At 41.1% G+C, this 13,440-nt stretch overlaps 2 protein-coding genes across 2 annotated transcripts in view; both read right to left on the bottom strand.

Moving 5' to 3' along the window:
• Positions 1-725: 725 nt before the first annotated feature.
• The window catches only part of LOC115743219 (phenylcoumaran benzylic ether reductase Pyrc5-like), a 44,152-nt gene continuing 31,437 nt past the window's right edge, over positions 726-13,440 (bottom strand). Inside the window, exons 3-7 of the mRNA XM_048276289.1 lie at positions 4,111-4,336; positions 2,875-3,009; positions 1,813-2,050; positions 1,195-1,398; positions 726-1,105 (exon numbers count right to left, since the gene is read on the bottom strand). Of these exons, the coding sequence (XP_048132246.1) occupies positions 939-1,105; positions 1,195-1,398; positions 1,813-2,050; positions 2,875-3,009; positions 4,111-4,293 (927 nt within the window). The 5' untranslated portion in view covers positions 4,294-4,336 and the 3' untranslated portion in view covers positions 726-938. The remainder of the gene's footprint in view (positions 1,106-1,194; positions 1,399-1,812; positions 2,051-2,874; positions 3,010-4,110; positions 4,337-13,440) is intronic.
• LOC115743220 (phenylcoumaran benzylic ether reductase POP1-like) lies at positions 5,308-8,483 on the bottom strand. The gene is made up of 5 exons (XM_048276287.1): positions 8,301-8,483; positions 7,554-7,685; positions 6,380-6,620; positions 5,801-6,004; positions 5,308-5,689 (listed from the first exon to the last, which is right to left on the bottom strand). The coding sequence occupies exons 1-5, from the start codon at positions 8,466-8,468 to the stop codon at positions 5,523-5,525; spliced, it is 912 nt and encodes a 303-aa protein (XP_048132244.1). The 5' UTR covers positions 8,469-8,483; the 3' UTR covers positions 5,308-5,522.

Below are 13,440 nucleotides of genomic sequence, written 5' to 3'. Positions count from 1 at the left end.
AGGTCAAAGAGAAAAAATGAAAACATAAAAAAATTCAAACAAATATTAAAATATTATTATTAATTGCCCAAATCAGCGTGCTGGCAATGCCACGTAAGACGGTCCGCATCCAAATCAACGATTTCCGACCAATAGGACTAAATCGACAAAAAGAGAAAATGTTTAAACATTACCGCAAAATTGCTAAATTAGATGACACGTGACAATTGATGGGTATACCAGTTTGGGGTTTTTACCCTCCGTTTACTACGGGTATACTGATTTGAGGTTTTTCATGATATTAACCTAATTTTACGAAAATTAATAGAGGATAAATTTGTCATAGACATATCCGTTTGAAATTTTGGTGGTCAAAAAATTAATTTGAAGCAAACTTATCACATGTATATTAATTTGAGATTTTTTGTGGTAAAAAAATTAGGTAAATATATCACTAATATATCAAATTTAAGGTAAATTTGTCACAAATTGACTGTTTAAGATTTTTTGTAATCTAAAAATTAATTTAAGATAAATTTATTATTAACCTACCAATTTGAGATTTTTGTGTCATTAACCCTAATTCGAGGTTTCACTGCTTTTATAATCAAATCCATTTCAATTTTTCGAATCAAGTCGTTGGGACTCAAGATTCAATCAAGTTTGACCCAAATTTGCATTGGACTTTTGACATGACAGCCCATAAAGCCCTCGTCCTTTTTTTAAGCTTGACCCATAAACCAATACAACTCCAAAACAGAAGTAACTTCTCCAAGCACCGCATAGAAGCGCACGTATTAAATAGTGATTGTATGTTCTCATATTCAGAGAGGCTGTAAATGCCATGAGATGATCAGGGGCAGCGACATTTCACCCTAGGATCCTGAGAAGCAGCATCCTAATATTATTTATGATCCCAGCTGGTGTGAGAAATTACCAAGCACAATTGGTTTCGACAATCAGACAAACTGATCAAGGTACTCATCCACGGTCGTGTATTTGACATCGGGATAGAGCTCCGAAGCTTCCACTCCAAAGGATGGCTCAATCTCGAAGTTGGTTTGGTCCCCCTTCACGAAAACAGAATGGAAAATGGCCAACATTGCATCGAGTGGAGCCGCCGCCTCTGCAACATGACCAGACAAGTAAACCCATCGAAGCGTGAGAGTAGAGGCAATTTCACGTGCTTAAATCTAATAGAAAAGCATCCCTAACCTTGAATGTTCTTCAGAACCTGCTCTTCTGGAACATACACCCTCTCCAGGGCCTTGCCGATCTTTCTCTCCCACAAAGACACGAGATCATTAAAAGAGTAGGTGTTGGCAGGAGGTCTGATGTACAAAATTTTGTTCAAGGTCCTTGGATCATCCACAGTTTTGATGGTATAGGCGCCAATAGCATCCTCCTTGTTAAACACCGCTGTATATTGACAGGGAGAGTTTTAGAATTTGGCTAGTAAATAAATCACAGAGCCATCGATCTCCCTAGAGTTACTTTCAGCTCGTATTTAATAAAGAATTCGCTAGATTCACCAGACAACTGAAATCCACATGTTCTTATCTCAACCAAATACATCAAGATAATCATCTTAACGTGCTGAACAGGCGGTCCTGTGCCACGATAACCCGCTCGACATTCATATAATCTATAATTCCCCAAAATTGAAGACTCATAGATGCAAAAGGCCATCATTTCTAGACAAGGAAGTTGTCTGGAATTCTCAAGGTTCAAGAACTGCCCCTCACTCCGATCACTACCGAAATTAAATCCTGAAAAATGCACAGAAGAATCTCAACGGGGTTGAAATGTGCATTTCGACGAATTGCTTCTTACCTTTTGCATTTCCATCCCCTAAGATGACAACTTTATCTCTAGGGGGAGCTGTAGCCCCCGGCTGTGACAATGTTGGAAGGAAGTAACTCGCAAAACAGTTAGAACACACATAGGTATAAGGGATTCCCTCGGCCTCAACAAGGCGACGGATCTTAGCCTTGATGGCAAGTAAAGCTTTTGCTGGCTCCACAACATGGACACGATCCACATCACCTCCAAACTCTGAAGGCAAGAATCTCTAAAAGGAAACATAATCAAATCAGGAGAAACATCCATTTTTATCCATGTTTTTTCAGTATGTTCCTATAACAGAATAAAAGTGATTATAAATGGATCAATAAATTCAGAAGTTAAGCAAATTCAACCCCAAGTGCATTTAGAAACTTAGAAGTAAAGAAAAAAGTGAAGATTTAAATGTCAGGGCATTCGACCCCAAAAAAAAAAAAATGTCAGGGCAACGGCGAGATAACTCTGTCAACTATCGAATATGCAAACATGTTGCTTGCTTCGACACTTTCACAATTTGTAACATATCAGGATAAGTCCATTGCCTTTTGTGAGCATGCTGAGTTCGGCTTATCATTGGCCGTCAACGACCCTAAGCAACGACAACTACTAAGTACTTGTACTTTTGTGAGCATACTAGTACTATCCTTGCAAGTGGGGTTGGGTAACATATATGCAACCACTGAAAAAGACCATTTCAAGGATCGACTAGCTCATGCATCCCACGAATTAATGATCGAAGAGCTAGGCTAGACGTCCATAATCCTTATTGAGTGCTAGAAACTACTAACATTTTTGGCTCACCTAGAGGAATCCCGGCCACACAGGTTATGGATAAATAAACCCTCCTGGAGTATGGGGGCAGCCCAATATCACTACAAGGATAAAGACATCGGAGTGGGCACAAGTTTGAGGTTACAGAACCTTTGTGTGTGTGAAGATGTAAATCTGAGTAAATACATACATATTTGTGAGTTCATAGTAGATGGTAAGCTAACAAAACCTATATGATCCGCCAAATGCAAACAAGGAAGAAATTATTAGAAACAGCACCACCTTGATATTCCCGGCTGCTTTAATGGCGGCGACAATCTTGTCTTGGTCCTCTAGTTGTTCTGTCCCAACAGCAGAGATTACCACATCAACCTGCTTAATCGCATTCAATAGATGCTCTCGATCGTATAAGTCTCCCTGAGAATCAAATGACCAGGAGCATCGATAAGCAATCAATAAAGTCAGCAATCATCAACAAATCCTGTTTTGGCAGCGGGAAGACTAAGAAAAGGAGAAATTCATAACCGATGAAGATAAGACTTCAATACCTTGATCAGGCAAGAAAAAAGTACTACGAGGAATAAAACAAGAAGCTACTATCCACAGAATTCTCGTCTATACACTGCCTGCCAATCTTCAAAAGGTTATAAAGAGGAATCTGAACTTGGCATCTGAATAATAACAGGTCAGCCACATTTACTTCTATACAAAAAATTCATCTCCACAGCAACGCGCAGCTACGAAGCGATAGCTGTCTCACGAGCAGCTAAAACATATGGAAGTTTCTAAAGACTTGTCTGAAAATGTGCTCGCTCGTACCAACATGCGAAGCTGAGATCATTCGTTGGGCTGTGTGAAAAATCAGAGGGACGTTTTTTTAACATGGGCTTATATTAATTGAAATTATAATTATCATTTATGAGAATTAATCTAATAAAATAAGATATAAAGATTCTTAACTAATGCAATATGGTCCTGGCTAGTGTGGGCCGAGTTGAGCTCGGCCCGTGATGAGAGGGCCCAGCTAAAAACTCTATAAATAAAGCTCTAATCCATTCTCTTAACGATTCAAAAATTACCTCACGTAAAGTGAAGGGCATCTCATCGAGTCATACGAAAAACAATAGAGGAGAAGATTTAGAGTTTCGCATCGTTACGATTCCGCCTGAAGTATAATGGATTCGAAATTAAGTGCATAAACTTTTTTTTTCTTCGCGTAGCGTTCTATATCTAGCTACGGTACGGTGATCTAGGATAGTGTAATAGATTTATAGCGGCCAACACGTCATTTAAGTTTTCATCGATATACGAAGACGAAATATCAGAGACGAGAAAGAGAAAAACCAAATCTTAACGTGACTCCATCAACTCGATCAAGTGGGAGATTGGGACCAAAATCATCTCCGATTCTACTGCCAAACACATTTCTCAGAACGACGAACAAGATTAACGGCAGGTGACCCCTCGATTGCACCAGATGTGGGAAACGAGTACAATCGCGCAGAAATAACTACTCACATGAACAAGATTGACGCCTGAGCTCTTGAAACCATCGACGATTTTGGCCTTGGCGGGATTGGAGAGAGCGGATTCCCTCACGAGAGCGAAGGTGGGGTGACCGAACTTCGCACTCGCTTCCACGATCAACTTTCCTAGGTATCCAGTGCCTCCGATCACCAGGACTTTGCTCTTCTCGGTCATCTCGGAGGGTTCTGACGGCGGAGGCGTGGTTTTTCCCGGCGAACTTGCTCCGTCTCGTGTGCTGAAACGGTTGGCGCGCTTCGAGATAAATGGCCATTTCATTCTGATTCCAGAAGGGCATAATTGTATTTTCCTCGAGTCGAATTTTCTTCGCATCATCCTTCACTTGGAAAATGAGTACACGCAAGGTGGAACAATAAAAACAGTGGAAAAATCACTGACAAAGTACTTTTCAATCTTTGACTTCTGACCCCAAAAAAAAAAAAAATCTTTGACTGAAAAAAAGTACTTTTCAATCGATTTTGTCCAATTTGACCGATGGTGTGAACTTTGGCGAAATGAGACAAACTTAACTTACCAAAAATAATCCGACCAAAACTAAGAAATATCTAAATTTAAGTTTGGATGGTTCTGGAGATTTAAGTCATCATAATTTCGAAATGTTGGAGGTTCGATTAAATTTTATGATATGATTTTATTCATCGATCGATGTCATTCTATCGATCGGTGGCATTTTATAATGGTTTGCAATAATTTTTCACGCAATTGAGAAGGCAAGCTCTATACGCATATGCTTGCATCATATTATGGAGTTTCACAGTCGCTAGATGATTATTTTGAGGTGCACTAAATTCTTTTTCCGACGAGGGTTGATCACGAGATTATTACATTTTTAATTCCTAAGTTCTTGGGAAAAAAAAATAGGGCAAACTTTGTTAGATTAATTCAATGAACAGAGCTTACACGAACTAGGACATTGCGAGTTACAAGTAGCGGGCATATTCTCAAAACACGCATCAGCTCTAATCTGGCTATATTAGCTCCGAGAATAGAAAAGGAAAAACTATACATTTTTTTACGCGATTCCTTTTAATTAAGTTCTTGTGCTTTCAATTTGTCCAATCAAGTGAGTCAATTAGGTTTGACCCAAATTTGGACTAGGCTTTTGGCATGACATCCCATAAACCCGTCTTTTTATTCATTATTTGTTAGCTAGCCCTAAACGCATAACTCCAAAAGAGAAGTAACTTCGCCAAGCACAGCACAGATGAGCACATATTCAGTATTCCTAGTATGTATGTCCTTAATGTTTGGAGGTTGTACATGCCGTGAGATGATCAGCGAGAGCGGCGTTTCACGCTAGGATCCTCAGAAGCGGAAAACTATACTATCTATGATTCCAAGTTGATGTGGGATATCAGATCACCAAGCACAGTAAGTTTTGACAATCAGACAAACTGATCAAGGTACTCATCCACGGTGGTGTATTTGACATCCGGGTAGAGCTCCGAAGCTTCCACTCCAAATGATGGCTCAATCTCGAAGTTGGTTTGGTCTCCTTTCACGAAAACAGAATGGGATATGGCCAACATCAGATCAGCTGGAGGTCCCGCATCTGCAATATGAGCGGACAAGTATACCAATAGACGTTGAAAGCTTTAAATCTCAGGAGAGATTAGAGACAATTTCCACGTGCTTAAATCTAATAGTAAAAGCATCCTCCGACCTTGAATGATCTTCAGGACTTGCTCCTCTGGAATATAAACCCTCTGCAGGGTCTTGCCGATCTTTCTCTCCCACAAAGACGTTAGATCATTCATCGAGTAGGTGTTGGCAGGAGGTCTGATATGCAGAATTTTGTTCAAGGTCCTCGGATCATCCACAGCTTTGATGGTATAGGTGCCGATGTCATCCTCCCTGTTAAACACCACTGTATATGGACGGCAAGAATTTTAGAATTTGGCAAATAAATATATTACAGAACCTTTGATCTTCCTAGAGTTATTTTCGGCTTGCATTTAAAGAAGAACTCTCTCGAAGAATAGTTCATCAGACACAAATGCATCCATATGTTCTTTTCTCAGCCAGATACATAAAGATAACCTTCTTAATATGCTGACCAGGCGGGTATCGTGCCAGGATAACCAACATCACTTCCATATCATTTATTAGTATCCGGAAGTGAAGACTAATGGATGTAAAAGGCCCAACATCTCCAGATGGGGAGTAGCCTGGAATTCTCAAGCTTCAAGAACTGCCCTCACTCTGATCACTACCGTAATTAAAACAACGAACTGCTTCTTACCTTTTGCATTACCATCCCCCAAGATGACAACTTTATCTCTAGGGGGAGCTGTAGCCCCGGGCTGTGCCAATGTCGAATGGTGCCAACCGGCAAGAAAGTTGCAAGACACAAAGGTATACGGGATTCCCTCCTCCTCAAGAAGGTGGCGGATGCCAGTATAAAAAGCTGCATAAAATGTTCTTGCTGGCTCCACAGCACGGGCACGATCCACATCATTTCCAAACACTGAAGGCAAAAATCTCTAAATAGAAAAATAATCACATCAGAAGAAACATTTCTATTGGAAAGCAATGAAAATTTAGAGCACATTGCCCCTACCCAACAAACTTATATGACTTCTGGCAAAATAAACAAAACAAACTCATACGAGACTGAATTTCATGTTTTTTAAATATGTTACTATAACAGAGTAAAAAGTGATCGTAAGTGAATCAATAAATTCAGCAATTAAGCAAATTCAACCCCAAGTTTGCTATTAGAAAAATAGAAGAAATGGAAAGTGAAGATTTAAATGTTAGGCAGCAGCCAGATAACTGCGTCAAGTATATAATATGCAAACATGCTGTTTGCTTGGAGACTTTCATAAGTGATAAGATACCAGATAAGTTCATTGCCTTTTGGGAGCATGCAGAATCCCACTCATTGTTGGCCGTCAACCACCCAAAGAAACAACAATGACTACTAAGTACCGTCCCAGTAAGTGACATATATGCAACAATAATGCTCCTGAAAAAGACCATTTCAAGGTTAAACTAGTTCATGTTTCTCATGATCAAAGAGCTGGGATACATGTCCATTGTCCATATTGAGTGCTTGAAACTTCTTATGTTTTTTGGCTGACCTAGGAAATCCAAACACACAGGTTCTGTATATATAAAGCCTCCTGGAGTATGTGGGCAGCGCAATATCCACACTATGCTATACTTGGATGTGAAATAGTTATTCTTGAATTTTAATGACGGCTTCTGCACAAAGTCATGACCATTTAAGATGAAAAAAGAAGTGAAGTCTAGATAGATAAGTCAATGCATCCGGTTTCACCAAAGTGAAGCTCACAAGGAGAACGTATGCGCTTATACCAGAAGAAAAGAATTAAGCTAACAGAACCGGTACCATTCGTCTATTGCTAAACGAACAACGATTACAAGGGCAAAATTATTAGAAACAGCACCACCTTTATATTTCCAACTGTTGCAATGGCAGCAACAATCATGTATTGGACCTGTAGTGGTGTCTCAACAGTGGAGATTACCACATCAACTTTCTTAATCGCATTGAATAGAGTCTCTGGATCGTTTATGTCTCCCTGAGAATCAAATGACCAAGAGCATGAATAAACAATAAATGAAGTCAGCAACCATCAACAAATCCTCTTTTGGCAGTGGGAAGACTAAGAAAAGGAGAAATTCATAATCCGATGAAGAGAAGACCTCAATACCTTTATCAGACAAGAAGAAATACCACGGAAAATAAAATTACAAGCTACTATCCACAGAATTCTCGTTCATAACATTGCCTACCGATCCTCAAAAGGTTGTAACGAGGAATCTAAACATGGCATCTGAATGACAGGTCAGTGCAGCTACGTAGCTGTAGCTGTCCCATAAACAGCTAAAGCATCTGGAAGTTTCTATAGGATTTGTCTGAAAATGTGCTTGTCCCAATAAACAAGCGAAGCTGAGATGATTCGTCGCCAATATACAAAGACGAGATATCAGAAAAGTGAAAGAGCAACACCAAATAGGAACGTGGCTCCATGAACTCGATCAAGTGAGAGATTGAGACGAAAATCAACTCCGATTCTACAGCCGAAGGCATTTCTCAGAACAACGAGCAAGATTAACGGCAGGTGATGCTTCGATTCCTCGAAGAAGAACCAGATGTCGGAAACAAACGCAATCGCACGGGAATAACTACTCACGTGAACTAAATGGACGCCTAAGCTGTTGAAACCTTGGACGAGGTTGGACGGAATGGACGGCCCCACGAGAGCGAAGGTAGGGTGACCGGACTTAGCGCTCGCTTCCACGACGAACTTTCCGATGAGCGCAGTGACGCCGATCACCAGGACTTTGCTCTTCTCGGCCATCTCGGAGGATTTTCACGGCGGAGTCGCGGTTTTTCCCGGCGAGCTTGCTCGGTCTCTGTGGTGACTCTGCTGCAAATGTTCGTGAGCAAGGGAGAGCGCGCGCAAAAATGCGGGGTTCTCCAATGGGGAGAGCCATTTTTATTTTGGTTCCAGAAGGGCATCATAGTCTTTTCAATGAATAGTCTTTTCAGCGAATTGATTTTTCTTGATCTCATCCTTCTCTGCAAAAAGAGTTGCGTGAAATTAATTTCCTATTACATTTATCCCAATTTAATTTTTTTATCCCAAACTAACTTTCGATGTCACAAAAAATTTCAAACGGGCATACCTATGATAAGATTCAAAAAGGTTTGGGTAAAATTTAGACAAATTTGACGTGAGTGTAACGATATAGGATTTTATGTGACTCAAAGTTAGTCTAGTTTGAAATTTTCAGTGGTGTTAGTCTTGAAAAAAAAGGGGGAAGAAAATCAAACATAAAGTACTTTTAATAATGATGTTGTTTCACCGAAAATGTTCACGACGAAATGTCTTTCATTGAAAAATAGAGAGCCTTCGGATTTATTGTTTGGATGTAAAGTAAATGGCAAAATGATAATCTGTTTTTTATTAAATATAAAAAGTATAATGTTTAGATCACCCATTCGAAATTTGAAATTGCTAATCATTGGGTGTGTTTATTTAGCTTAAAAGGGTTTCTTGGGATCTGTTTTTCATTATTATCATATGTTTTGTTATCGAAAATGATGAATTATCAAAAGAACATTTGACGATAAAAGAAAGCATCCACACTAAAAAACGAGGGAACTTTTCTCTACCCTCAAAAGAGAAAATCATTTTCAAGTTAATGACTAAACAAGAGTTGAAAGTGATTTTAATACAGAACATTTTCCCCGGACACAATGTTTGAAAAAAGATAGTTTTTGGGATATCATTTTCCAGGAAAAGGGAATTCATTTTCCGTTAAGCATGCAATCGATAGTAAATGATTTTCTAATGGCCAATCATTTTCAACAAACCAACCACATTAAAGTACAAAAAACTAATTTACAAAAAATTCTTTCACAAAAAAAAAAACGTGCTCTTAATCTGTGAAGTCAACATGGTATTGCACAAAACCACCTAATCGGTTTCTCAACAAGAAAATGACGCGAAAGTTCACACCACGGTGAGCGGTACGTAGAGGAGGGAATGATTCATTTATTCAAACCAATATCCACAAATGGTCGAGCGGAGATATATGAATTTGGTCGAGCATTTGCCTCTTTTCTCTTCTTGTTTGTTACACATGTCATAGCCCAACAAGATTCTCCTACAAGGATGGGCCGTGACCCGTACCATGGATTAGGCCATGAACTAGGCATACTAGCTGACAAGCGGACTCGACATGCCCGAGCCTGATCCAAGGCGGCCAGGCACGATCCCTAGTGTCCTAGAACGCTCTAAGATCATCCTAGCTTGGAGCGAACCAAGTAAAGATTACACCTTATCTATCTAGAGTATATTATGGAGTAAGGAAGATGAAGAGTCTCATAAGAAATAACTTATGTAAGACAAAGCATAGGGGTCCAGATATAAAAGATAAAGCCTACAGGACAAGGGCTGGGGAGCTAAGGGGTAACTCATTCGGTCCCCATTCTTGGATAAATAGAGTTGCTCCCCTTCACTTGTAAAACAAAACAAGGTGATGCAATAGACTCTTTGTTCTCTCCCACGAGAGCTTCCTTCTCTCTCTCTAGAGTTCGAGTGGGTTAGTGAGTGTGAGCGATCAATCTTGGGCAAGGCTTGGCTTAGGCGATCCATTGATCCCAAAGAGCCTAAGTCGCCGTACAATCTCCATCCCGAGCACCGACCCGCGACACATGCCTATAAGACTCCTTAAATGTTAATAGAGACCCAATTCCTATACCGAGATATTCATCACTCTGATGAAACTAGTTATTCTCTTAGTTTGTCCTTAATCAACTCACAACAGAGATTTCATCCTTGCTCGCTTAAGCAAAGATCTGCTAAGTAAACCCGGAGTTTCAACTACGAGGAGATTTTCGAGGAAATTGAAGTGTTTGATTTCATAACAACGGTTGCCCACGGGCCACTTAGACATGGGAAACTATATAACTCTAATGCAAGAGGATCTTTTCACAAGTATGCGACGTAAAGAGATTGCTAGATTGCTTGATACATCACAGAGTTATATCAGAAAGAAAGCGGTGCTAATACGCCTCCATATCTTTCCCAAAACCAATGGCCATAATTCACGAGGCATGGTCGATGCCGTGCGGGTCGCGACAGCTTGGCGACTCAGCTGGGGATCCAAAGAGGGTTTAGGCCAGATAATTTCATGAAAAAGAAATCACTTGATTTGGTAAACTTTGGTTGAATTCTCATTCTTAGGTGTTAAATGTTTTTGCAGATTAGAAGTTATAAGGGGAGGAGTGATTGGCTAACCCTTTGTTTTGCAGGCTTGGTGAATTGGAATTGTGATTTAACTTTTGAATCATTGAAGCGGTGTTTGCTTTTAATTGTTGTGTATGATTTATCGTCTTTGCACTACACCGCACACAACCCGTGACCGGACTCGAGTCACACTAATAGTTTTAAGATGGTATTTAGATGGTCCTTTAACCTTGGCGGTAAGGCTTCGCTAAAGGTTATCCCATCTGGATCCCGAAAATTTTTTCAAAAAATGGCTCAAGGGTCGTTCTTATGCACGTGAGGCTACGATGCATGAGAATTGCCCTTGTCGACCGAACCAAGCCGAAGTGATTGAACCCGACTAGTCATGACTATTGTACGCGAGGCCGCGACTAGTCATGATGATTGCGCGCGAGGCTGCGACATGTCGTTTCGTTCATCATTTCACTTTGCAAAAGCCTTTTGGATAGATAGAATAAGATTTAAACTCACAATTCATGCGCATGTCTTTGTGATTGACATTTTCTTCGTATGAGAGGTAATTTATCGGGGATCCTCCACATATCACCCGATCAGCAGCAAAAAGGATGACCGACATCAACGCCACCGTTAGTGCTGCCCTGGATGAGAAACTTTGCTCCTTGACCGAGCGCTTTGAAGGGATGATGTCCCGAAAGATGGAGGAAATGATGGCCGCCTTTGCCGCCAAACTTCAATCATCCACCTCCAGCCCGCCGCTAACCATTCCTGCTCTAATTCCTCCTACGGACAACGTCGGTAAAGCCCTAGAAGCTACTCCATATCCGACAATGCCGCTAGAGGATGTGATCATCACAGGCGTGAACTCGAGCACGCCGCCCGTAGTCCCAATCCCTCAAGCCAACCCCGTGGCCCCTGGGTTGAATGGTGATACGGTCAAACCGTTGGCCCAAATGGAACAGAGGATCCGAGAGGTTGAGGGGACTCACAACATACCCCAGATTGACCTGTCTGTCTTTTCAAAGGTCACGGTGCCGGAGAAGTTCAAGATGCCCGACTTTGAGAAGTATGATGGAACTTCCAACCCAGGTTCAAGACGTCCGGATGTACCAGGCAAGAATGAATAAGCATGCGACCAACGGTCCCTTAATGGTTCAGACCTTCCAGGCTAGTTTAAAAGAAGCTGCCATGAGATGGTATACGGACTACGAGATCTACCGGATGGATGATTGGGAGAAGGCAGCTAATGCTTTCATCAAACATTTCAGCTTTAACTTGGACGTGCTCACCACCGAAGAGGACCTTGAGCAGCTTGAGATGAAAAAGGAAGAAACAATCAAGCAATATGCCACCAGGTGGAGGAACGTGGCATCTCAGCTGAAACCAGTCCCTCCCGAAAGGGAACTCATGAAATTGTTTGTTTCTACCCCGCCGCCGATTATGAGAACTCGAATTTTGGGATCTCGTGCCACGTCATTCAGCCATCTCATCGCAATGGCTGAAGAAATCGAGAACGGCATGAAGAAAGGATGGTACGGTGATGTCGCCATGACAACTAAGAGGTTTGTGGTAAGGAAAGACAAGGAGCCGGCCCCACAGGTCAACATGACCTACAGCCAAAAACCCACGACCCGGATGCCGGTCGTACAGATTCCTAATCAGCAGCATGCTAATTTCGGCATGCAACGACAAAGAGGGAATCAACGGTTTCCTCGGCGGTTTACCCCTCTACCAGGAACCCCGTCGCAGTACTTGCGGTTCGCGTAAGAGAGATTTATCGACTTCCGAGCCTCTACGACCCAGTGACACGAGCTCGCCGAGATATGATCCATCAAAGAAATGTGATTACCATTGCGGGGAGCTCGGACATGACACTGACGGCTGTTTCATCTTGAAGCATCGGATTCAAGATCTTCTCGATTCTAAAGCATTCTCGTTCCAAGACAACAAACAGCCAAATGTCCAGAATAATCCTTTGCCAGATCATTCCGGTAAAATTAGTGCCGTATTCGGGCTGGGAATCAGACAGGTTGGTGCTAGTAAGGATGAAGGAGTCTTCGATATCGCCGGTTGTTTTGATGATGTAACCATTGCTGCTATATCCGAAGACGGAGCGCATAAGGAGGAACCTTACCTGGCACCTAAACCTTCCAAATCATTCATTAATGCCATATGTGATGATCCACTGGAGGGTTTAGATTCAGAGTAACATCATTATGTTTATGCAATCCCCTATGTGGGACATTTTCTGTTTCCTTTAGATTTTGGATTGCATTTGGATTTCTATTATGTCTTGCACTCTTGGATTTTCTCTCCTAGAAGATGTAATTTCATATCAATAAAATTGCACCATTTTTCGAATCTTGTTGAAGTATCCCAAACCAACCCGATGACGATAACCAACGACCAACAAGTTTGTCATCATGGTAAGAACCGAGGGTTGGGCTTCTTCAAGAATTCATGTCCCACGGTTTTGAAAAAAAATAAAAAAAAAATAAATAAAGTTCTTCAAAAAAAAAAAACACCGCAATTAAACCCCGTTTGTTTTTCTGATTTTGTTACTTTATGTTTCAGGGGG

This window comes from Rhodamnia argentea, chromosome 3 (genome assembly GCF_020921035.1).
Source record: "Rhodamnia argentea isolate NSW1041297 chromosome 3, ASM2092103v1, whole genome shotgun sequence".
Lineage (NCBI taxonomy): Eukaryota > Viridiplantae > Streptophyta > Magnoliopsida > Myrtales > Myrtaceae > Rhodamnia > Rhodamnia argentea.
The sequence above is the reverse complement of the archived record's forward strand: the minus strand, read 5'-3'. Positions and strand labels throughout refer to the sequence as shown.